The sequence below is a fragment of the Arvicanthis niloticus genome, chromosome 15 (assembly GCF_011762505.2).
Source record: "Arvicanthis niloticus isolate mArvNil1 chromosome 15, mArvNil1.pat.X, whole genome shotgun sequence".
Classification (NCBI taxonomy): domain Eukaryota; kingdom Metazoa; phylum Chordata; class Mammalia; order Rodentia; family Muridae; genus Arvicanthis; species Arvicanthis niloticus.
This window is the reverse complement of record NC_047672.1, coordinates 45,906,879-45,934,053: the sequence shown is the minus strand read 5'-3', so window position 1 is coordinate 45,934,053 and position 27,175 is coordinate 45,906,879. Positions and strand designations below refer to the sequence as shown.

Sequence of the window (27,175 nt, the reverse complement as noted above, 5' to 3'; positions counted from 1 at the left end):
TTATTTGTATGTTGGACTTTTGGTGCCTGGATTATATTTTTGCCTAGAAATAGTAGGAAGTTATATTTTGATCCTTAAAAAAACCTAAAAGATTGTTGGAAATAAATTTTATTGAAACTTTCTTTTTTTTATGGTAAATCTCACACAATATACTATTACAACTCTGGCAGCCACAGACAAGTAACAAAAATTAAAAATAAACCCGTTAGAAACTGTCCTAAAACACTTTTTGCATATATATTCTTGAGAAAGGACAGAGATAATTAATAAAATTGATGAAGAGTTGTTGAGATTTAAAGGGAATGTGGGAACATTTTTAGGCACAGTGAAAGCCAAAGTCCTAACTCTTTCATAAGCACGAAAGGAGTAATGTCCAATTTATAAGATTAGCTTCAAGAGGGCAAGGCTTGTCAGCATTGTATTGTTTCTTCCTTTGCTAAGAGTCAAATGAGTCAAGGAATGGAAACTGGAAAATTTTAGTAACAAAGGAACAGAAGGAAAGGGAAGGAAGAAAGGAAAGCAGGAAGAAACGAAGGAAAGGAGGAAGGAGTGAGTTAAAACTCATCAACCTATGCATTGATTTAAGTACTTGGAAAATTTGAATTGCCTAAATTGAATGGTAGGAAACATCTGTTTTATGGTTTAGTCTGGTATAAACTGGGCAGGTGACTAGCATGTTAATTATATTTACATACATGAATGTGTATATATAAACACACACACACACACACACACACACACACACACACACACACACACACACACACACACACACACTATTATGTACCATAAAAAAAGCACAAAGAAAGTTCAATGGCAGAAATCAGAAGACACCAGTCATCTCTAGTTGGATTTTGGCAAAACCTTCAGGAAGACTTAGTATGACATGGGCTAGGAAGCATGGTGGTGGGATGTATTGCTGAAGCATGACTTACTCAGGAGGGTGATTATAGAATGTTGGGCACTCCAGACAGGTAAGTGCATGGGCTTCATGAAAGAGCAGAAAATGACAGTGAAAACAATCAAGACTGGGTAAAGTCTGGGTCAGGAGGTGTTGTTCTGTTGTGGAACATGTACATTTTTTATTGTTGCATCAGTGAGCCTTTGAAGGTTCTTTAGAAGGGGAATGTAGAAGACCGTTTGCATTTAGGAGACCAAGCATGATGACAGGTCAACGGGTGATTTTGGAGTAGGATAAAGAGTTGAATTGGCAATTATCTAGAGTGTTACTACAGTACCCTGGAAATAGTAGAAGATCTGGGACAGTGCCAGTGCAGGGGACACTGAGAAAATGTATTTAAGAACAGCAAGTGTATTTTTTATACATGTTGATGAATTAAATTGGCATTGTTATGTAAAATATAAAATATGGAAGCTGTTGCAAAGGTAAGAATTTAAGGTCATCTATAGATTTGCTCTGTCACTAGTCTTGTTTTGAGTATGTTGAGTCCAGGGAGCTTCACATTAGTCATAGTCACCAGTAGGTAGCCAAACAGTGGCTTTGTAACTAGGGTGACTGTCACCATTGCAGAGGGAGATGGTGGGCTCCAGAGTCAGGGAAGGGATGAAATCTTGAGGGAAGTCTATACCTTGGGAAGAATACAGAAGAGGAGTATAGGCCAGGCAGTGGTGGCGCACCCCTTTAATCCTAGCACTTGGCAGGCAGAGGCAGGTGGATTTCTGAGTTCGAGGCCAGCCTGGACTACAGAGTGAGTCCCAGGACAGCCAGGGCTAAACAGAGAAACCTTGTCTCGAAAAACAAAACAAAACAAAACAAAACAAAACAGAGGAGTATATAATGGTTCTCCAGAAGTATTGAATATTTAGTGATACCTGTTGGTTATAAGAGGTAAGAATTGTCATTTGTGAAGGACAAAGAATGTGCATAGAAAGCTTCTCCCAGAATGGTTGGTTGAGAATTCTCACCTTACTGGGAAGAAAGCTCAGGACAGTGGCATCAAAATGTAACATGGGTTGATTTGGGTGTCTGTGTTGTATCGAGCACTTGTAGAACAAAGAGTCAATTTCTAGAAAGGGTTTAAAGGGTTGGGATATTTCCCTTTGAAATGGTGTGGGAGAAAAGGATTAAACTATAATCTGGAGGAAGTTAGAGAAAAAGAGACTATGGAAGGCTCAGTTCCTTTCCCTAAAGTAGATGGGAGTATTTGTGAGGAGCAAGGGAGGTTAGGATGAGTCAAGACATTTGAGATTTGTGGGAACTGTTGAAAGAGAAAAGTATTCAAGAGGGAATCAAACCGATGCAAACCCAGGGCTACTCAGTGGGGCTGAGGGCTTAGCTAAGAATGAGTGGCATGAATTCTGCTGGACAGGCATCAGCATGGCTGATTGCCTTTCTCAGAAGGGATCATGTGGGAGCTTGGGAATAGAAGCAGAGAGAATGGATTGTGGAATTGGCATAAGACTGGGAATTGGCAGGGTTTTAGAAGCCATGGAAGAAAAAAGAACAAAGGACAAATATCCTGCAGATGTGACGGGAGTGTCTTTATACTCTTCTGTCATCATTTCAGGTTGATAGAGGAGGAGGAGGAGAGAGAGAGAGGAAGGGAGGAGGAGGAAGATAGTGAAGGAAAGCTTCCCAGCTAGCAAACATTGCCACAGGCAGGTGAAGACTCCAGCAGAGCGAGGGCGGCTTTGTTTGGTCAGTCTGCCTTCAAGGACTTGATATATATGATCCAGTGACCTTTACAGAGCTGTGAGGGAAGCTGTGGAATTTTGGGGCGTGTTAGGGCTTTTCCTGTTTCTTTCAACCTTATTTCCTGGATCTGGTTGAGATGATTTCATGGAAAGAAAGCCAAATAACAGTGCATTTTACCAGTATTATATTTTTGTAGCAATAAAAGGGTGGGGGAAAAATAAGGAAACATAAATTGACATAGTCTACAGTTATGGCATTTGAAAATGGAAAATTGTTTAGAACAACAAACAACAGGGGGAAAAAATTCCATCTAACCGCATGAGATAATGCGGTTCTCTTGAGTGAAGGCCGAGGCTAAAGAGGGTGATTTCTGTTTCTGTCCCTAAGTATCTGTGTTCTGCTTTTGTTAAAAAGACAACTGTGTGTTGCATCATTCTAGACTTTGGAATGATTTTAATGTTGGTGATTCCCCTGGGGGGGGGGGCAGACTGAAGACGTTGCAGCCCTTCTATTTCAGAGAGAGGTTGTGTATATGAACCAGTATTTTAGATCTGTCTCCCTCCTATTTTCCTCCTCTTCCCTCTCCCTTCCTGCTCCGTCCCTCTTGATAATAACAGTAGCTCTTCCCGGAAGGATGTAAAAGTCCAGCTCCTCTTTTCGCCTTAGCATGCATACCTGGGAGGAGTAAAGCTCTTCAACCTTAAGGTTCTGAAGGACGAGTTCTAGTGTAGAATTCTAATTCTGATCACTCAAACTCCAGTAAGCAGGAACTTACTGTTTTAGCCCGAAAATGTTGATTTTGCTTGTGGTTTCTACTTGCAATCTACTTCTGTTTTCAGATTCACGCCCACATGATCTGAACAACGATGATGATTCATATACATGTGCCTTTTGGCTCAGTCTTTTTGTAGTCTCAGGAATGAAGCTGGAAATGAGTTTTACGCTAACACATACATTTTAGTGTTGACATTTGAAAGGGAAGACCCTGTCCCCGAGTGTTTTGTGCACCTGCTATGTACATGGCCCCTTGAAGATTAAGAATGTTTATGCACATAGATGTACCCATAAGGCATATAGCTATATGCAAATTGGTGAGGGAGGACGTGAGAGCTGCTAAAGGGAATTGCAATCCTTGCTTACCTACCGCTGGAAGATTACAACAAGAATGTGTGACAGATTAGGTGATGCCAATTGTCACTCAGGCGGTTGTGGTCTAATTCTAGAGCTTATCAGAACGTGTAGTGACTGGGAGAGACTCTCAGGGTGATGGGAAGGGTTTGGTTTTGTTGGGCGTGTGTTGCTGGTGACATAACTTAGAGAACGTATGACAGATGTTAGGCTTTATTTCTTTACTGGTCTATTTTGGTTTGAATTTGTGTAGAGCTGACACTCAAAATGAGGTAGCTTGTGGTAGAGCAGGTGTCAGAAACTCTGAAGTCAGGTGGCGGAGTGGTCAGGAGCCAGCTCTGCCTTCTCTACCCAAAGTATAGCTTTCCTCATCTGTTTCATGATGGAGCAGCTTCTGACCTTCAGAACGTTTATGAATATAAACTTTTATTTTACCCAAGTTATTAGCAGAATATTTAGTTGTTTTTTTTTTTCCTGAAAGGGTTCATATCACTTCTCAATAAGAAGTAAGATAAATTATCAAGCATGGGAAAATAGCAAAGAAGCTTTTGGCCAGTGCACAATGTGAAAGGCAGTTCTTTTTGTTTGGTTGCTTAGCAAACAAGTGTTTTACATAATTTTCATAAAAACATATAAAACCAAATAGCATAATCTGAGAACAGAAAATAGAGTTTCTGTGTAATTCTTGATCTAAGGAACACTTTGTTGAGTTTTTCTGAAAGAAAAGCACTTCTCCTTGGGACGGAAACAAATGCGCATCCTGGTAGTGACTGGAGATTTGTAAGCAGGTGGGGACTCAGGACTCCTGACGAGCAGGAATGGTAAATGATTAATGTTTAAGGCACAAGGAAAACTGGAAAATAAAAGTTGCTGATGGTTCTGTTCCTACCATTGCCCAGGATTCGGACTTCACTAGGGAAACAGGCAGAAAGAGTTGAAGACTGGAAGGGATTTGGTAAATCACTGTGTTTCCTTTGCTAATGACGATAGGCCTATCAGGATATCTAAGACAAGGGACCCACCCATACAATGCCATGCAATAGCTGCTGAATGGGTGAAAGACAAAGAGATGATAGGGATTGCAGAGCTACAGAAAAATGGGTTGGTGTGCTTAAGGGACAATTTGACAAATGTAGTATCCCAGAGGTAGGGCTGAGAGTGTCCCAAAGGTGAGTTAGGGAATTATTTGAGACTCTTCTGGCTTAAGTGTTTCTGAGAACTAGCAGAGGCTCTACCCCAACTTTAAATCGAATCTCTATCAATCATTCAGCAGTGTAAGAAATCTCATCAGCAGTGTAAGAAATCAATGTCAATAAAGTTTTAATTCGTACATCATTATTTTGTTTGTGTCCTTACCACAACTTGTAATGGCCTGCTCTGTCTTTTCTTGTGTATTTACTTCAAAGTCTGAGTCTTGAGCTTTGAAATGCTGTTACAGATTAAACAACCCCTTTGGCTCATTGTCGAGTTCCAGTGCTCTTCATTGTTGTAAAACTGCCAAATAAGGGTTCATTGCTTGGCCAGAGAACCAGAAAAGGAATTTGGTCCTGATCAAATCACTGAGAGCTAGCAGAAAAGTGTTTAAAGCCGAGACCCACTGAAAGAGGGATTCAAAAGTACATTATATGCACGAACAAGAACATCATAACGAAACCCATGATGTGCTATAAGCACTACATACTAATAATTTTTAAAGGAGGAATAAAAAAAAGAAAGGTGAACTTGACAAGATTAAAGTTGAGAGTATCATCATGTTGACACAGGAGAAGATGGCAGAGTTTTAGTTCATTCTACATGGTGTTCATAGACAGCTAAGTAAGGAAGCTACTGTGGACACCATGTCTGGATTTCAGCACAGTTTTCCCAACAGTTTGTTTTCTAGGTAAGGTTAAGTAAGACTACTGTGTATGTAAAGACAACTAGAATGCAAATAAAGAGAATGAATTGAGGTAGTTCTCATAGGGGAGAGAGAACAGGAGACATTTTAAAAGGTACAGTTGTCACATAAGGCAAGGATGAACATTCATGTAGATTTGTTTGCCTGTCAATTTTGTAAACAGCAAACTAAAGCAAATCAATCAAAGTGATATGGAAGATGACGTTAGCTAGACATGGAGGAGGTCTATGGATAAAACTGATTGGCAACTGTAGTTCTGCTTTAGCTGGTTCCTTTCTTCTCTAGGACCAATGTCTGTGTCTTTAGTCATTTCTTGGGGGCATGCTGAGTACTGAATGTTTTCGTCTGAGTTCCTGTCATGAGTAATTCTGGAGGCTGCTAAGACAAGAATGCTACATTCCATGAACCTTTGAATGTTTGGCTATAGTGTGAGTGTTCCTGGTCGAGAAAACATTGTTAAGCTTGGGAATTCTGTACCTCAGGATCAGATGACTTAAAAGCACGTTCACCAGATTAAGAGCATAAAGGTACTTGAGATTAAGATGTTAAGAGGTAATACATTCTTTTTCCATTACTAAATTTCTCTTTCTAATCCTTCCCTGCATTTAAACATGGACAGTGTAGTACCCTTCTCTCCCTTTCTGATTTACTGAGACATATTTTTAACCAGCAATGCATTTTATACTTTCTTTTAATGTTCATATCCAATCATATATTTCTATTTTGTAAGTATTTCCATTTTGCTTATGTATATTTTCCTTTGGCTACCTCAATAGATAAGCCGGGTCATTTAAAGTTGTTTTGTTTATATTTTTGTTCTGGTTTGGTTTTTTACATTTTGAATCCAATCAGACCATAGACTTCCAAATTTCTTTCAAAGGAATACATTTCAGATCTTGCTAAAAAGTCTCACCTGTTTTCAAAATTTGGGTAATGATGAATTTATTGAATTGACGTAAGCATTCAACTCAATCCAGAAATACTCATTATTTATCTGTGATTACATGCACTTTTCTGTTTATAAAATCATGTATGTTTATCTATATGCCTGTTTGTCCACCAATGTGTGTTAGAGTGGTTATTTATATGATCTTACATGCTTTTTGGAAAAGGAGATTGTAATCCATTGGGGAAATGGACAAAGAAGGTTGGATTTGCATTGTTCTGTAAAGGTCATTAGGCTTGAGAGTTGTTGTTTTGTTTTGTTTTGTTTTCCTTTTGGATCAGTGAAGAAGTGAAATTCCAGGCCCCAGGTCTTCCTGAGAGCTGGCTTAACTTTGTTTTTGGTTTTAAAGGTTATATTTGCAGAATTTCCACATTGTTCTGAGCTTCTGGGAAAAGATAGTCACAGATTTTTTCACTTTTTTTTAGTGATTTTCACCTAAGATGTTTTTTAAAGGAAATTGTCAACAAGAATACAATTGTCTGGGTTTTGAATGGATAATAAAATGAAGTTATAGGAGACAATTTTTATAGATAGAAGAAATAGAGATAGAGGTTAGTAAACAGTGAAAATGTAGATATTTTCTAAACTGTATCTTATAGATTACTGAGTACTTAATTAAAGTATATGAGACCTAACTTGTATAATTCCCTAAATTTAAGCACAGTGATCTGTATTTTCTTTTTTGTAGAAATATAAGTGCATTGAACAATTACTCAGGCTTAGGAGGGCTTGCAAGATAGTTTCCTAGTTCTATGATTGTTTATACATCCAGTAATGTACACATTATTATACACAGATAAGCAAAGGACAACATATTTGATGACTGCTTTGTGAGTTTACCCTTGCTTACTTCAGAAGAATATTTGAGAGGACATGATAGTATGTTAAAAAAAAAAAAAAGAAAAAAAGAAAAAAATATTTAGATAGACTACTAGAAAAGGCTGAGGAAAACCCAGACTTTGTGGCCACAGAATGCTAAGTCAGATGCAGGTATCCAAATTTGACTTCAAAGTATTCTTCTCCTCTTAGAACTGCCTTATCCACGAAGGAAAACAAAAACAAAACAAAAAACAAACAACAACAACAACAAAACAAAACACAAAACAAAACTCCACAACTTCCCATAGGATAGTACTTTTCCTTAGTCAATCTACAGACAGGTAGCTTGTATGGTATTTCAGAAAGGGATTACCAATTGTATTTTTGTTTTTTGACCTCAACAGCTTTCCCATTATATATATATTGCAGGACTTTGAAAGATGTAAAAGTTAATAGTCACTGTTGATGAGCTCTTAGTATGAACAAGACACTGCTTTCTATATATGAGTTCATTTACTATGACATAACCTATGTTCTAGGTATATTATTGTTCTCCTTTTAAAGATGGAACTTTAAAGATAAGAATCTTAATAAAGAATAATTTTTATAGGATTCTCATAATTAGTAGTTGTCCCTTTGGTGTGGCAAATTGATTTCAAACCTGTGTTCCTAAGTATTTCTCTAGTGCAGAGTCCAAATTAGGGATATTATGTCTGTCCTAGAGATAGTAAAGGTAATCTTTGCTTATTGACAGGGAAGGATGCACACGTCTATGATTTAAAATGAAGGCATTATCCTTACTTCTTGGAAGGCTGTGTGTGTTTAGACTTTATAGTGTCTCAAAGGTTAATCAAGCATCCCTGTCCAAAAACTTCACTAACCATAGCTCACTGGAAGAAGCAGTCTGTATTCTTTTGTTACTATGGTTTGTTGGAAGCATTCAGTTACTAGTTCTGGAGAGATGGGTCAGTGGGTAGTGTTTGCTGTACAAGCACGAGAGCCTGAGTTCAGATGCTTAGAACTCACATTAAGGTTTGGCATGTGGACATATTTGTCCCAGCACTGCAGGGGTGGACACAGGACCATCCCTGGGATCCACTGCATCCAAAATGGTAAACTTCAGGTTTGGTGAGAGAACCTGTCTCAATCAAACAAACAGTGGAGGAATGATGTAGTAAAAGTGTCAGCTTCCTATCTTCACATCCACACACATGAGTGAGCACACACACACACACACACACACACACATTCAAGTACACACATGCATATGACATATACATATACACACATATCAGCTATTAAAATTAACATTTGTTTACATATAGACTGGTGGGCACATTCCAGTTTTATAGCTTTAGTAATTTGTCTAATAGAAGGAATTGAGTTCACTACATTTTGTCTACAAAAGAGATAACATAGATATAGACTCCCTGATGACACATTCGTTTAAAACAAAGAACACCTAACTGACATATCAGACTAAGAGCAGACCATGTTCCCGGGTGGGGTCATACAGTTTGAGAGAAGGGCTGACTGAGCACTGAGGTTTCTCTGCTGAAATCAGCTGGGCCACAAGATTCTTCTGCCCCTGTGCCCCATTTCCTCCATTGTCCTCCTGTTTCCACTTTGTTATCTGACTCTGAGACATGATGAGTCTCTCATCTGTAAAACTGAACTGTTTTCTTCCTAATTATATCACTGATGCTTGTGAAGATCAACTAAATGATATATATTTAAGTCTTTTGGAAATCTCCACGACAGTACTCTAATTGTGAGAATTCATTAACTTTTTCTTTCAACAAAGCAAACCATTTTTATCTTTCCCTTAAAAAAAAAAATTACCGAACTACCAGATATCAAGTAAATGGCTGTTATATGGCATATATAAATTTCATGTAAATTATTATCCAATTTATTTAATGTTTTTAAATTTTTCTTGCTTGTTATTAGCTTTTCTTTCTTGTTATGAATCAATTATTTGATTTCCCCAAGTGTCTGAGATAAGTAACATTATCAAGGTTTGAAATTTGGATAATACCAGCTAAGTAAAATAGTATAGAATTTTAACTGAAATAAAAAATTGTACTTACTTGAAATCTCCTACTCTCCTTCAGCAGAAACAATCAAGATTATTGGTGTGGGCAGTCTCTCACTATTGGTGCAGAACTTCTATCATGTTAGTGATCTTGGAGGAAAAAATAATATACTTAAATTGATCATTTAGAACCTTTATTTTTTTTTACCTCTTCAGTTTTCTTTAACAGAATTCATAATTCATAATTCTCTAAGAATGAACTCAAGTCCTGTGCCTACATTTTTTCCTATGATTTCTTCTATTCTGAGCATCCTTTAGTGTTTATGGGAATTTGAGTTCTATTGTTTACCCAATGCAGTCAATTACATTGTCTGAGTGTGAGATGGCCTTGGTAGTCCAATATCTCTGTTTTCCCGTGTAGAGGAGGAGAAGGAAGGAGAGGAGGAGGAGGAGGAGGAGGAGGAGGAGGAGGAGGAGGAGGAGGAGGAGGAGGAGGAGGAGGAGGAGGAGGAAGAGGAGAGTAGGGCCTTGCCCTCCTTACACAGCTGTCAGCCATGGAGCCAGAAGGCTGACCCTGGACCGGTTCCACCACCTTCTGTTCTGTTGGGGCTTGCTTGTTTCATGTGAGTGTGTTTGGTCTCCCTGGCTGAGAGATTTGTTGGAGGACATGGTCTCCTCTACAACTCGTTTATCTACAAATTGTTTTCCACTTCTCTGTGTAGAAGAAACACACGGGAAAGTTTGACACACCCACAAATACACGCCAAACCTTTGGCCCTGTGGTAATTTTAAAAGACTTTCAATTTTTGGTACTAAAATATATTTATGTTACCCCATATAATGGTAGAATTGGATAGTATTATAAATCATTCAGATTTTGTGCTTTCATAGTTGTCCTGACAAGAAAGTATAACTAAATATAGATGTGTTCATTAGATGCTTAGGCAAACTTTCATTTTCTGATTCCTTGGAATCCTGTGTTGAGGAGGTGAACAGTAAGATATGAATCTTACTACCTGTCCAGCTTGGCCATATTTCTTTTTTGACATCACTCTTCCATTCAGCAAAGCCACCTGCACTAAATCCTCTAAGGTTAGGGTCTGTCCCATCTATATGTGGCAAGAGTTCTCTGTATGGTTCTGACTCATCATCAAAACCAAGAAGCATGGCTTAGAATAATCAAACAGAGGAAAGAACCCATTGGCTATACCTGTAAACTCTTACAATTGGGTCCACAGTGATGTCCCATGCTAGGGAAATCACTTGGTATTGGGGGTCTCCATCCTAGGCCTACACATAGTAACTGAATTGCAACCACAAATCTACGCATATACAAAATGAAATGGATTGAATCCTTGGCTTTCCAATGCACATGCAACACTGCAGGGCTATATTAATGATGATCATGTTATTAAACATTGTACCATGCCTACATTGATAATGGTCATCTGATAAATATCTAATAATTAACTCTTCTGAAGAAGGACACAGCTGATTGAAACCTGTTGCTATGGTTAATTCTGTTTGGGTGTTGTCTGTAACATGCATGATTGTCTATCAGTAAAATCCTTCTTTCTCCCTTCCTTCCATTTCCTCAGTGATGTGTGTAAATACCCACTGTTTATGAGGCTAATATCTGATCTTCCTTTAAGATGAGGAAATGTAAAATAATACAAATGAAATGGTGTCCATGCATTAGCTTTTCCTAGCACTGTCAAGTGGCCACAGAAGCTTAGTTTATACAACTGAAGAACTAGCCTAAGACAATTTAAGTTTTTACTTGGAGCCTTTACTGAGCCCTGCCTTGGGCTGGGTGCAGTAGATCATCATAGGACAAACTAGAGACCAGCTTTCAAGCCAAGACACTTAGCTTTCAAAGGAGGCGAAGTTGACCATCCTGGTGATTGTGATGTCACAGGAATCACACATAACTTATTTCCCTTTGAATCTAATGAAACATGGAGTGGTAGGTTTTTTTTTTTTTTTTTTTTTTTTTTTTTTTTTTTTTTTTTTTTTTTCCTCTTTTGACTTCAGGATAGTAGGGATCATCTAATTATAGTTTGCAGATACGAAAGCTCATTTAAAAAAGCATGATCAACTGTCTCTTAATAAGAATTTGGGGTAGAAGGAACTCCATTCCCTCCCCCACCCCGGGAATAGGTTACATCATCATCATAAATCCATGTGTCTATGAAGCACGTGTCATTGCCATTTATTCTGCAAGGAGTTGAGAGGGTCTGTGCCTAGCACTCGAATATTGGACATGATTCAAATATGCGTCAAGTGTGTCTAGAGGGTTTATTCATACCTATTTTCTTCTAGGCAGCAATGCTTCATAATGCCTCGGTTTCATGAATTAATTTTAATGGAATTAAACTTGAACAGCTCAAAATTATATAATTAATTTCATTCAGCTTCAATTAAAGTTACTAATTGAATCAAGCCTACTAGCATGACACCTGGCGGCAGTCAGCTTCGTAACAGTGTGAGCATGTAGGACTGCTGATAAGCCAGTTCGTGTGTACTAGTGAGGTCACAGAAAGTCTTTTCTTTACTGATAATCTCCGGAAGGCTGGGGTTGACTATAGCAGTAATGAATTCTGCAATTGTTTAAGAAAGTTAAGATTTTAATTGAAACTAACACATCTTTTGAAGATTACATTTTCCCCTCCGATAATGCTGAATGTTATAAAAATCTAGAACATACTGTTTTAGCATGCTTTAATCTATATTTCACTGATGTTTGAATATAGTTTTGCAGTCTAAAAATGCCTGACCTCGCGCCCCCCCCCCCACTTTTTGTAGCAATCTTAGCCTCTGGGTTTCATCCTGAGTTTACACCCAACTATTTCTCATGTGTTGAAATGAGCTTTGTGACAGAATTGTTAATTTGTTGTGAAATCTCTGTGATGTCATGAAACTTTTTTGCAAGTGCAGAGATTTCTTCTCTCTTCTGTTGGAAATTTTAACAACTGTCTGAGTTGAGTCTCCTTCCTTTCTTTGCCTCTGTAGCTTGACATCATGTAGTTTCTCTACTCCTCCCTAATAGTACAGACTCTAGTCTCTCTGCTGATGAGCTCAGCAATTGGAAATGCTTCAGCAGTGGAATGTGAGGATGATGACTAGTGTGTATTCAATATGGTACCAGGGACTGACCTGACTGGAACAGCAAGAAAGTGAAGAGAAGACAAAACTCATGGACACACACACACACACACACACACACACACACACACACCTAGTAGGGATCAGGTGTTCTGGGCTCTCTGATAGATGCCGCAGCATGATGGAAGCTCATGTTTATTTTACACAGTGGAACATGAAGGCAGTGTTTACAGTATACAGCTGAGTCATGGAGGGTTTACAGATGCTGAAGCAGAGGCAGATTTAGCTAAAATCAGTAGAAGCAGTCTCTACAGGATAGCTCTTTTTCAGGTTGTAAGGTAGGAGGACATGGCATATATTTTCTTCATACACCATGAATATTCACTCTTTGACTAGAGGAAGGTTTTGCAATCTATCTGAGCCTCACATAGTGTGAAATGTGCCAATTCTCCATGAATCCAAGGCTTTGGTCCTTGACATGGCTGGCTCATGTCCAACAATACACATTTACTCAGGACTTCGCCCACTCCCTGCAGATTAGCTAACTATACCTTTGTTTCTGGTTTGCACACTCAAATAATACTCACTTTTCAACTCATCTCCCAGACTACGAACTGCATGAGGTTGGGTAACATGTTATATTTCAAGATATGGACATCACCCAGTGAAATGAATAAATGTTTGTATATACCATAGGTCTTTAGTACATAATGTATAATTTATTCTCCCATTCTTTGGGTCTTTTCCAACCCTGTCCATTTATCTGTGCAAACTTTACTTAGTTTCTCACATCTACCACCGTTTCTGATATGTCATTCAATTAAACTCTTCTCAGTGTCTGTTTGGACTTGGCTAACTCTCCACTTCAGTGCCTGTATTAGCTCTTTTCCTGTCGCTATGATAAACTATCCTGACAAAACCATCTTAAGAGAGACAAGGTTTACTGTGGAAAAAGGCAGGTCCTCGTGGCATAGAAGACAAGGTAGCAGGAAGAGAAAGCACTGTGACAGGAACAGGAAGTTGAGTGGTTACATTTCTTCTGCGATTAGGGAGCCCAGAATGAATGGAAGGTGGAGCATGCTATGATACCTCAAGGCCTACCCCAAGTGATCCATTTCTTCCATTGAGGCTTGACCTCATAACATTTCCACAACCTTTGCAAATAGGTCCATTAGCCTGGAGAAGCTGTTCACATTTGTGAGCCTATGCAGGTACTCTCAGTCTCTTTCTCCCCCCCTAGATCTGTCTCTCTTCTGTTCTTCCTCCTCTTCTTCCTCTCTCTGTCTCTATCTCTGTCTCTGTCTGTCTCTTTCCAACTGTCTCTGTCTGTCTCTGTCTCTCTTTCTCTGTTGTTTGACTTATGCTCCCAATAAGACATTCCATTTTCTTACATGTTGTCTTTCCACCTGAGAACTCATAATCCTACATATCAACCTCTCATCCTAAACACTTGCCTCTCCGAGGAGGCATTGCACACTCTTTGACTTTTTCCTTCGGTTTCTACAGAGACCTCTGTACCTGTTTCCTATATCCTCACTGCCCAGTTACTTCTCATTCAACTGTGCTCTGGCTTTCATGTCCATCAATCATTTGTAGTCTCTTCTCCTTTGATACTTTTTCTGTCTCACCTGCCTCCTACCTGTATGGACTCACTCGCTCTCATCCTTGATGTAACCTTTCTACATTTCTCTGTGATGACAGATCACTTGCTGTGCTAAAACTTATTTACTGCAATCTTGATAGGTTTTATTTTCTTTGGAGCATGTTTCCTTAATGATGAAAAGATAGTAGGAGCCCAACAAATGTTAATGGGCCAAGAATATATGCAACAGCCGATAACGCTATTATTATATCTCCTTAACCTATGGCAGACTTGGAAGCAGTAGGAAAAACTTAAGCCATGTATGGGGCTGCACACCTATGATTCCAGCACTTGGGAGGTGCTGGTAGGAAAAGCAGGAGTTCAAGGTTATTGTCAGCTACATAGAGAGTTCCAGGCCTGTGTTTTAGGAGATGCTGTTTCCAAAAAAATCATCAAACAAACAAACAACCCTCCCCAAAATACGGAAAGACTGGTAGCACTCCTCAAGTGCTAATAAATGTTTAATCTTTTTCAGAAGCATGTAATGAGGAAAATACCGAGAAAGATAAAAGGCAAGCTACCAGTAACCACACCAGGTGTGGGCTAATGCGGGACCAGTCCATTTGGAGAAATCCTTCAGATGGTGAACTCGTCAGAAGTAAGTATTTCTTAAGAGAGAACTGGGGCGCTTCAGCTACGATAGCCCGCCCTCAGTTACCTTCCCAAGTAATTTTGCGACACATCTCTAAATCTGACAGTGTTTCTACTGGTGCTAAAACATCAGAGCTAAAACTAGAATGTAAATATACTATGAGCTTTTATATCTTCTTTAGAATGGAATAACTGGCCTGCAAACGTTATGCTCCACTGTTAGAGTTAGCCAGCTCTTTCTTGAGTGAGCAACCATTGGAAAGCAGGCGTCTCTAAGTACATGTCCAACACAATATAAGATCTGAAGGACAACATGCTCTGTGGTTGCTATTCTTTTGGCAATTGATACCTAACTTGTTTTTATGTTGCTATTTATGTCTTTTTGGCACGTCTCTTGCTTCTGAGGTGGCTTTATAGAGTACTTATAAAGCATTGGTGTATTTATTTCACTCTGAAGATGTTAAGATATTTAGTATCTTTTGGGTGACGTTCAAAATGTGACTTCAGTGTGAGGCCTTAGACGTGTGGAACTTATGTCTAGTCCCGGAGTCCCCCTATGTTGCTCAGATTACATTTGGCATTGAAAAGTATTTAGCAAAGGGAAGAGTATAAATGGACACATTTGAAAACGCATAGAAGGAAATCTTTTGAATTCTTGTTCATGGTTACTGTGCCTCGGTATTAGTATGCCAGAGTGCAGAGAGAATGCATTTCTCAGATTAAAGTGTTGTACTAGCTAATTTAATGTTAATTCATCATTTCAGACAATTTATAATATAGATTCCCACTTGTGTTACTTTTTTTTTTTCGTCAAAAGTTTTGAAGTTTCTTTCTTCTGAAGAATGCTCAGCTCCTGGCCTTCACTGAATAGTAGAAAAACACCAACTTGGCAGAAAATTACCAATAGTAATACAAATATTGTTGAAAGATATTTATAGTTTTCCTTTCTACAAAAGCTCCCCAACATGCTTTCTTTCTCTTAACTTTAGATTTGAGATACTTTTGTCTTAGAGAAGAGAATAGGAAGGAAGGAAATGCAACGTAGAAATTCATGACGAACGGGATTTATATAGCCATTTCTAAAGAATCAAGTAAACAGCATTTGAAGAAAACACTTATCTTTCAATATATATTGATCCTCTTTTATCGAAATATTAACTCTAAAATTGGAAAACATAAGATTTGGTGGAATGCTGGCATATTTTGTATGTGATTTCCTAGAAAGTAGACTTGGTGCTAAGGTTTACAGAAGAGAGTTCAACCTCCACTTATTGGGGACACGTGTAGTTCCGCTCCCCTCTTTGTAGAAGCAGAATTGTAAGAGTTCCATTTAATTGATCTATTTCTTCAGTCTTCTTTTCCAAGCCCATAGTGGGAAAAAATGTAAATAAATTCACTTACAGCAAACTCCCAAATACAAGGTGGCATAAGTAGTTGGAGATTCGGATTAACGTGTTAAAGTTTTTTTGCTACTTGGTAGGGCTCATCTTAGACACAGAATTCATCTTGTTAAAAACAGGATTTAAAGTGAATTGTTCTTTCCATTGTCTTCTCCGCTTAAGTGGACACGGCTCAAAAATATTGCAGGAAATAGTTTCCTTACTGAGATAATGATGCAATGTGTGCCGTGGGACACTGGAGCATTTGGGAACAAGTGTCCAGGTTTCGACTAATGTTCACAGAAAGAATGTACAAATATTGAGATCTATCACCTCCTATGTGAGTGCCTTCGTGACCTTTGGCAGATAAATAGACTTGGGGAAATAATGGCCATCGCTTGTAATACTACTGGAAACCCGAGCTGGCGAGCATTTTCAAATACTTGTGGGTGAACATCTGACTCAGAATGAGGATTAAAAATTCCAAACGCTCTTATTTCTGCTAGTTTCCCAGTCATACTTTTGTAGCTGAAGGCTATCTGGTTGGATGTATAAGAAACATATGAAGTGGAGCAACTTGGAGCATGCTAAACGTGGCTCCATCCCAGCCAGCACCAAGAAGTCTCCCATTGTGATTAGTAACAGCTTGTCAATCTCACTGACTCAGTACTCCATGTAGCTAGTCCATCTCCCTGATTCAGTACTCCATGAAGCTGTCTGTCTGCCTTTCCTTCATGGCCTTCTCCAACAGAGTCCTCAGCCATTTCTTTCTAAGTCTGTCTGCTTCCCACTTTAGGTTTTCTTCTGGATTTACTTACGGTTCAGGGCATTGTGAAGGCTCAGCAGATCTTTTGTAATAACAATGGGCCTTGGAAAGGGAGCTGGCAGCTCAGAACTCTGCTGGGCTGGAAGTGAACATGAGCGATGAGTCAGTACTGGCTCACTCTGGTTCCAGGAGTCCTGTGTGGCTCCCTGAGGGCCGTGGAAGAACAGGACAGCTGGCTTCCACAGAATTGATGTGAATGTTCCCACTGAGGTGCTAGGTTGGCTGCACTGAGAGAGAGCCTCAGAAAAAGAAAAGAAAAAGTAGATGGCCGGGGTGTGGGAACAGTTTCAAGCGCACAGCCCACTCTTTTTTCCAGTCTTCCATGGGATGGCTCAGCTGCCTAAGTCAAAAGTGCAAAGAGCAACTGTTGAATCTGAGTGAGTTTTCTTTATCTGCTCTTGAGAGTAGTTACTGAGGGCCGATGACTCACTGGCTATCTCCACGGTCCAGGATGCCTGCTGCCTGCTCTACTGGACGTTTAGGGGGTAATTTATGATGGACCATATCTCTGGCAATGTGCAGAGGCTGTTTGCACTTTTCTTCACTGAAAATAAAACAGCCCTGGAAAGTCAAGGGAGTGGCTGCTTTGGAAATTACATTCTAATTAGAGGGTGTATTCTCAGGCTTCCTAGATGAGATGAAGCAGAGAACTATTTCTAAATTAGTCCACGAACTTTAACCTTGACCTCTGTGGACCACCTGCTTGTAGCTCACACCGAGTTGGCTCCTGTGCCATGCTGGGTGGGATGGTGAGCCTCTCTCCTTTCCATAGGACTTCTAGAAGAAACATGGCAGGTGGCCCGAGTGCGACTGTTATTTGAAGGCTTGTATTTCAAATCTGTTGCCCCTGTGTTGCTAACTTATTAGAGAAAATCCTTCCTGGAAGTAATAAATAAAAGAAGAAATCCATAAGGAATGAGACATTTTGAATAAATAGGCCACACAGAGTCTAGTGCAGGAATTGTGCCCTGTGAATATCTTTCTTACAAAATTTAAATGAAAAAAAAAAAAAAAAAAAGACAGCCCTAGCTACTTAGAGTTTTTTTTTTGTTGTTGTTGTTGTTTGTTTGTTTTTAAAAGGTCTTAAATTAGCAAAGAATTAAGAGCCCATTAGCAGTTTTCTGAGGGAATTTTATAATTGGAAAGCTGCTTTTCTATTTTATGATTTTAAAAAGAGATCCTTAAAATGCTTAAAAAAGCATTCATATTTTGAGAAAATACTTTTGAGTATAAGTTAATTTGGGGAGAATTAACTTGGGGGAATTTATTTCAGATTTCAGAATTTATATAATTTTGTTTTGATTTCCTTGAGAGCATGGGCTGAGATATCAGTTTTTCCATATATATATAATTATAAATTATAATATAAATTAACATAATTAATATAATATAAAATATATATTCCTTCATATATAGTGTGCTGTATAATTGGAACCTATACTTTTTAATAGTGCTTTGCTTTAATAATCACCGGTTTTCTGACCTCATAAAATAGACATTGCAATGAAATGACACCTGAGTTAATATTCATTTTTCTATTTAATCTGTAATTCACACAAATTCATAAAAGGTAATTGGCAACATTGCATGTTTTAATTATAATTAAAAAGAAATGATCTTGGGGTGATTTCTAAAATAGGAAGGGATGTTTATGTGTGTATATGCAGATACATACATGTGTGTTCACCTATAAATTTGTGTATATGCATTGACATGTGAACGTACATGTTTGCACACATGAACCTCTATTGACAGGCAGATAGCATACGTCGACAATGTTTTCATTTAATTTAGGTCAAATTCTACTATCCTGGTTATTTCCTATGAAGAGCTTTCATTTTCCTTTGTTCTTCTTAAGTGCCTGAGGTCTCTACTGCAGATTTTTCTAGGTCTTTCTGAACATTCCTGTTACTTAACTTTATCCATGGACATCGCTTTGTGCGTAAATGCCTCCAATTCTAAATGTTATTACTTAACTCCAGAAATTTTCCTCAGCTTCTCTTCTGAAATAAATTTCCCATTAAATTAAACAGTTTGGTTCAGCTAATTCTCTCCTTTGTGGTTTTATAGAATTCCCATGATCTGAAGCAAAGTTAGAATGCTCTACTTAAAAGGTAATCCCCATTCTGTTTAACCCATTTATTCATTTTGAAGAGTTTTTAGCTCTCATAATAGTAAGCACTTAATTGGCAGGAGAATGCAAGCCGCTCTCTAATTCACACTTGCAGCCCTTCTGCAGCCTCGGCTCCTTGCCTTGCCACTCACCCTCCTACTTGAAGCCTTCCTCTTGGCATCCTCTGAATCTCCTCTCCATATCAACAGGCTCTGCTGTTAGGAACTCTATTATTTCTTTTCTGAGCCTCTGCCAGCTTAGAGCTGATCACCCTTAATGAACACCATTCCATCACTCCAGGGGATTCTGCCTGTGTGGAAAACACAGAAAGAAAGGCAGGTGCTCGGGCATACTGTCATATACTTAGAACATTTCTCATTTTCGACGGGGGGTGGGGTGAGGTGGGGTGGGGTGGGTGGGTGGGAGGGAGAGAGAGAGTGAGAGAGAGCATGAAGAGTTTTTGATTTAAGAGTTTTCCCGCAGCTCTCTTGTTTGAATGCGCATTTTGACAACTATTATTTGGCTTTCTTTAGACTTCTGTTTAGATGAAACTAAAAATTATCCCCCCCCATTGATGTAACACCTTGCGAGGACTGGTAGTTGTAGCCTATTTAAAAAAAAAAAAATCACGTCTTATTAATTTCAGGTATTGCCTGACACTTCGTGCTCATTCGTGTCTCTGAGAAGTACTAGGATCGAGTCGTTCTGACTTTTGAGTTGCTCAGTGCCCTTTCTTGCTCTATCCGGCTGTCAGTAAATTCTTTGTTTTTCACTATGCTGACCAAGTTGTTTACACCCACTAGCGCAGTTGCTTATTGTCCCAGAGCAGAACACTTAATCATCAGTTATTTCAAAATCAAGCTGACGGCTCGGTTTCCAGGTGGGGTGTGGTGTAGTTATGGGTAATTTTTTGGATGTTCTTCTGTATTTACCTCCTTTGATAATTGTAGCCATCTAGACCCCTAGTCTAGAGCAGAGGTGAAGTTTCCGTACACAATTCACTTTCAGGGTAGAGTCTTCCATGCTCACCCATGGTCCTTTCCCTTAACTGGAGAGTAATATTGTTCATCTTTTGTGTTGAACATCTTAATATTAGGTATGGGAAGGCCCGTGGAAATGAGCTGCTAGGGAAAGGGTCCTGATTGGGTGGTTACTACTGGTGTTGAGTGAGTTGCCTAAGATCAGTGAACTCCTGTTTCTTATTTTCCAAATGGAGCTGCTAATACCAGGAGGCTCATTGTGTCCTTGTGAGGATTATACCAGTGACTTCTTGTTCCATTGTATGAACGGATGGTGAGTTAGTTCATCAGTGTGTATTAGCATCATCCTTGAGCTGAGCTATGAATTTTAAGATTCTTTTCATTATGGTTCCACTGGGCCAAATGGAAGCACTAAGATACATAGACTAAGTTTTCCAAGACCCCTGATATCATGGCCACAGGTTTGCTGCATTCAGTTTATTAAGAGCTTTAGTATATTATAAAGTAGCAAAATGTTTATAATCCATTATACAGAATGTAAAATAATATTGTGTTGCACTTATAGAAATAGGTGTTTGTGTGCATGCGTCTTTATCTTTCCCCAAACCATTTCTTTTTTCTTTTTCTAGATCAGGGGTTCTGAACCTGTGGATCAAGACCTCCTTAGAGGTCGAACAAACCTTTCACAGGAGTCTCCTGTCAGATATTCTGCATATTACATATTTGCATTAGGATTCATAACAGTATCAAACAACAGTTATGAATGGTTGTGGGTTGCTACAATATGAGAAACTATATTAAAGGGTCACATCATTAAAAAGTCTGAGAACCACTGCTTTGGATTAATTCAAAATTAAGAACTCATGGTTGTTTCTGTGAAGAGTGTGTGGCTGCACATTAAAGTTCCTCTAGTTATCTACTACACAATACATGTGGTCTTTATTGCTCTTATGCCCCTGTTTTTGTTCTAATTCATTTGCATATTTGCATATGTTTGTCATCCTATGCTAGGGCATTTGCCTTTTAATACACATCATATATTTGTCTGCCACAGATTTTCAAGTTCTTTCTGGTCATCCTAAAGTCTTTTGATCCTTCCTTGCCAGCTATGTGGTTGAGCTGGAGTGTAGGTAGGGGATTAGGGCTTACCACTGACCTGAGATTTAGTTTCTCATTTGTAAATTTTTCAAGCCTCTAAGAAGAACTGAGGCTTGGGAATTATCCTAGAGATCATCTTAAAAATGTTAACCTCTGAAGAAATAAATAGCATTTAGTTATCATGACCACAAGTGCTGTGGTCTAGATAATTTTAGTTTGCCAACCTCAAACTTCCTGCATCTGAAAATTCTGAGAACTTGTACTGAAATTATTTATTTGTTTGTAGACTGTTTTTATACAAAAGTTTTGGGATTAGAAATTTAACTAAAACTTTGAAAGAACACATTATGATTGCTTTGTTTACTACGGAGTTACATTGAGGATTAAGTCATGATCTGTGCAGGTGTGGCTTTCTCCTGTGAAATTTATGATCTTGTGGGAGAGGTAGTTGCTCCTGAGATGGTTGCTTGTGTTAGCAATACTTCAGGGAAAAGTGCAGAGATCCTGTATGTTTACATGAGAAGAATCCAAGTCCTGACATGGGAAGAGCATCTCAGAGAGAGAGAGAGAGAGAGAGAGAGAGAGAGAGAGAGAGAGAGAGAGAGAGAGCACTCTACAGAGAAAAGCCATGAAGAAACCATGCCTGTGAGATCTAAACTGAAATCGGGAATGTGGTTGTGTGTGTGTGTGTGTGTGTGTGTGTGTGTGTGTTACAAGCCTTAAACATAGCACATTTTTGGATCTAGAAATAGGAAAGGGAATAGTTGAATGGAGTTGAAGTTTTGCATAAACTGGGATATAAAGTGTGTGCTTTAGAGTTAGAGAGTGATGGTAGGAAAAGACTTTCTTAGGTAAAGAGTGATGGTGTTGGAGTTTGGGGCTGATAAGGTTTATGCTGTTTCAATCTCGACTTATTTTTGGAAGATTGTTTTTGTAATACTTTGGGACGTAAATGGAAATGAAAAGGACTGAAGTCAGCAACAAACTCTTGATTTCATAGACTGTTGTGTTAATCAAGATAAGAAAACAAGATGTTTTGTTTAGATTTTTGTCACGGAGGATTGCAGCAAGGAAGAAACAGGAAGTGGGTTTCTCTCAAGAGACTTCCTCTCAGATCTTTCAATAGGGTCTCACTCTAGGCAAGACTGGTTTGGAACTGTATGGAGCCCAGGCTAGCTTCAAACTCATGGCAACCCTCCTGCCTCTGTCTCCAGAGTTCTGAGAATACAGATGTGAATCCTTTGGTATTATTCACAAGGTTCCTTATTTTGTGAGCCAGATGAAACAAATACTGGGAACAAGGCCAAGGATTTTGGTTCGAATAAATGTTACTTGTTATATAAGGACAATGGGGCAAAGCACTTTAGGTCCTGTCATTAGAGGGTTTAAGGTGATGAGCTATGGATATACGGGGAAAGGTGACATGAAGAGGCTTACAACTAAAATAACAAAAATTAATATTTCAGAAAAGTTCAAGATATAGGACTAGTCGTTGTTGCTGGACAGGAAATGTGGAAAGATAAGTTCAAATATAGTAATGGAAAATATGGATTTAAGGTTTGTAGGTGAAACCATTTTAGATGAGCTCAGGGTCTAAGTGTGGTCATGGGGGATGGACAACTGAATGGTTCATGTCAAATTCAGAGGGCTAACTTCAAAAACAAAATTTGGAGGCTTTAAAAAAAAAAAGTCCCATGCTACTTAGCAGGGAAGCAGAGATACAGGTGTTTCTTCCTGTTAACTGACTCAGTGAGGAATAAAGCTGGTGCTTTAGCTGCCAGTGTGCTACATCTGGGTTCAGTGCTTCACTGTCCTTCAGTAGTACACATACTCAATAGAGTATATTGCTGTTTTCTGCTTTGCACTTGTATCTGCTTGTGTCTAAATAGGACAGTAGCTTGATATCTCCAAACTAAGCCTCTGAAATGATGGGACATAATACAGATCATTTGGAACGGCTGGTCTTGATTATTATGGGACTCTAAGGAGGGTTTTTCATAGAGTATAGTAAATACACAACATTTGAATGATTCTATCTATCTATCTATCTATCTATCTATCTATCTATCTATCTATCATTGCATATATATTTTCTTACTACTAGGTATATGGCCACTCATTTAGAGTAGTTCTACTGGAGAGTTTGGTGAAATTGAGTGTAGAGGTGGAAAGGGTATCCACATATTGTGTGTACCTAGTCTGCATTTCTGATCTTCTCCTTAAGAGAATTATTTTATTACATTAAATGTAATTCAATGATATTAAAACAAAACAAACAAAAATCCAAGCGCTCCCACACAGAAAAATAAAAGGGTAGAGACCAGCTTCTTGAGACAACAGAGAGCTCACCCAAGCATATATAGGGCAAACTTCAGGTTATAGGCAGGCTAGGAAATTTTAATTGTTTTTTCGGATTCTGGAAACAGCAGAAACCACCACACAATTTGGGGGATGGAGGATAAGTACAAATGGAGAGGTAGAGAGCAAGGAGGGAGAGAGAGAGAGAGAGAGAGAGAGAGAGAGAGAGAGAAAGACAAAGTGACATAGAGATATGAGTGACACAGAGAGAAAGACAGAAGACAGAGCTAGACACACACAGAAAGAGTAAGAGAGAAACTCTTATTCCAAAACAACTGTGAATTTTAAGCAAACAGAGACAGAGCATTGAACTCAATGCTGGGCCATTTTAAGAACTGGGCTCTCTGTAGATATCCATACAGGTTATACATCAGTAAAGCTGGGTGTGGATTGAGTGGTAGTGTTCATGAAGGAGCAGGGATCTAATCTTGCTAATCATGAAACACTACCGTATCCTAATTTTATAATTTACTTCTCTCTGAGTTCTTGCAATTCACGGTGAATGAGATTTTCTGGGTTTAGGTAAATCTGTTGACCTCTTAGGTAACAATACTGAATAGCTGATATAGCTGAGGGAGAAGGAACTCTTGAGAATCTCTGCACAGTGAAGCTTCTTCTCCATCTGCACCAGCCACAGCCTAGAGACGGTGAGACTCGCTTTCAGCTCAGTTCATGGCTCAGAACAGAGGGTGAGGGTGTACACAATGAGAGAGGTTGTGGAAACCCCTTTTAACCCCTTTCAGAAGCTCTGTTCCCTTCTCGCCACAGCAGAGGGAAGAATCAATGCTACCACTTGTCCTGTTTCTTTCAACTAGTCCTCAGGAGTCAGTAGCAAATCGCTGCCACACAGTTCTCCACTAAAAGCTGAACTCTTCCCAAGTTTCCTGGGTTCAGCAGCAAGATACACAAAAATCAGGGGAAATCGCCTTGAAGCCCTCAAATGGTGTTATTAGAGGGTGAAAATTACATTAAGTGAAACAGAGAAGGGAGCGGATACAGAATGTGTTCTGCCTTGGAACATTATTTAATTAAATACATTTGCCATGGCTCTTGAGAACTTGTGAGAACTTGGCCTGAAAAATTTAAGAAATAGAGATTCCCACCATCTCCAATTGTCATGAATAATTGATTCATGCCAGTGTAGCCAGAAAATGGCCATTCGGCTCATCTCCAGATACTGCCTGCCATTCCTTGTCCCCTGTCCCACTTTGCAGATTGTCCTGTCACTATTCCTTAGACATTTCAAAGCTGCTGTCCTAGTCACAGAGAGTGATAAGATCAACAACATGTCCTGCTTCTTTTATGACGTTAAATAATGCTATGTACAATAATTTACTATTGGAAACAAAGGTAAACCCATTTTCCTATACATTCAAATTTTCAATACTTGAGTTAAGGTGGCTGATGTTTGTGTTGACAATTAAAGATTATAATAACATACTTATATTGACACAACCGATATTCTAAATACCTTTAAGTAACTTGGCTAATTTTTAAATGACTTAAATTTCTAAGCTAATGACTCAATAAAATAAAACATGTATAATTATTAAAATATCCTTTTAAAAGATAATTTGAATAATACTGTCTCTCTAAGTTCCAAATTTGTTTAAAATTACTGAAGACTTATTGAATAAAATCTCATTGATTTAATGATTTTAAATGTGATATTGGTTGTGCATCTCAGCCCTGTTTTCTTAATGTTAGAGATTTCTGGATGACAGTGGAAAGGAGAGAGCAGATACTTAGTGAATCAAAGAGTGTGTTAGACGACTGTGACACTTTACCCAGCATGCATACTTCTGGTTTAACCTGAAGGTGACATCTGAACTCTGACTAGCGTCTTGCCTTCTCAGTCATGACTACACAGTGTTTGGTTGACCCAGGGCTTCTTTTCGCATCATTGATTGACATAGTCTTCCCTTTGAAGAGATGACTTCGTTTCTGCTATTTTACAAATATGGACATACCTTCATCTTTATTAGCACCAAAATCTGTTCTACCTAAGGTTTTCAAATCCAAAATTAACTTTGTTGTTTTTTCATAACTTTACCTTAGAAGTAAATGTGGTTTCCAGGGCTGTAGATGATAGAGGAAGAAAATTATATAGGTACCATTCAAGGTTCTTTTGTGCTTGATGGTTATATTCCTACTTATCCTTTCTGTAGTATTTGATGGAACAGGACTCCTGAGGTATATTCCCTCCCCCCCCCGCACCCCCCCCCAACTCATTCTCTAGTTCCACTGTCTGCCTCTGTAGCGAGCCTGGCTTTCCCTTCTCTCAGGTCCCTGTGAGCACCTTCATGATGTTCAGCTTTAAGGTCATGTCAACGTTCGTGAATTCCCAGAAATACACATCCTGCTTCACTCAATGCTCTTTCCTTTTTAGCCAGTTCTATCATTTGTGACTTTGCTCAAGTCTGTGCCTACAGTCACCTGGCTCTAAGTCATAGAAATTAGCACAATTTCAGGACCAAAGGAAATGTTCAGGGATGATTCTTGGTGATTGAATCTGGGATTAACATCAGGCCTGCTTTTGATCTCATCACTTCTGTTCATGAACCCATTCCAGGTTCCTCCTCCTTCATTCTTACCACTTCTGTTCATGATCTTGTTCCAGGCTCTTTCTACTTCCTTATTCAGGGCTGGCATTAGTTTGTGCTTCTTCTATCTGTTCAGCCAATAGCAAGGCCAGTACCTTTGCTCTCATTAGGTTAGGGCTTGTCTGCCTCCCTCAGGACAAACTCACTGGTTTTATGGTTGCAGTCCACTTGTGTGTGACCTGCTTATCTACTGTTGGGCTGAGGTCTCCTCAAGGCAAAGTTCGCATCTCAATGAATTTTGTGGTGCCCTTTTTACGTATAGGGCAAGGCCATTCTCAGGTTGTTCCATCTATTCTGTGTTCATTGTTGGATAAAGGCAAGTTTTTTCTTGTTATTAGAGGGGAAGGATTTTTCTGATGTCTTGGGTCCTCTAGAGCTAGCTTGCTTGCTTTCTCTCTTTCTTTCTTTCCTCTAACATGTAAGTATTTGAAGCCCAAATTCTAGACCACTACCTTAGCTGAAAGTTCCCGTTGCTTCACTATCATTAACCATGAGTCTGTAACCTGCCTTACTGTTGAGCTGTGGGAAAAGTTGGAATAATTGCAATATTGTATGTGCCTTCCATATTTCATCTTTGTTGTAATAAATTCAAGACAGTTTCTGGGTTTAATATAAACTTGACATCTTAGAAAAGAAACTGCTTTGGTTTTCATAATTTGAGCTTGGTCTCATTCCAAGGGAGAGATAAGGACCTTGGCATATGCCATTCTTTTTTAAAACACCATTTCTTTTTCAATACAAAGAAACCTAGATGACTGAAGTTGAAGATGTGGGTGGGGCAGAGACAAGATGCTGTGGTCACATCCCTCTGTGGGGAGCAATGGCTCCCACTCTTCATGTTAGTTTAACAAACACTTTTCCAGGTCCCGCCCAAACCAATTAACTTGGAATCTTGTGGGAGTAGAACTTACCCATCCTTGAGTTCCCTGGATAATTTCAGCCTGCAGAGAAACCCAGTAAGGTTTGCACTTGAACATACTGCCCCAGAACAGATACATT

The 27,175-nt window shown here is 38.9% G+C and overlaps 1 protein-coding gene across 3 annotated transcripts in view; it reads left to right on the top strand.

The window, feature by feature from the left end:
- Mdfic (MyoD family inhibitor domain containing) overlaps positions 1-27,175 on the top strand; it is a 78,929-nt gene that overhangs the window by 4,905 nt on the left and 46,849 nt on the right. The window contains exon 3 of one of the 3 annotated variants that reach the window (XM_076913677.1): positions 14,707-14,826. The exons of 1 other annotated variant lie outside the window; for it this stretch is intronic. In XM_076913677.1, coding sequence (XP_076769792.1) covers positions 14,707-14,826 — 120 coding nt within the window. Of the gene's footprint in view, positions 1-14,703; positions 14,827-27,175 lie in introns of all 3 variants that reach the window. One more of the 3 variants, XM_034519567.2, reaches the window with a different exon arrangement.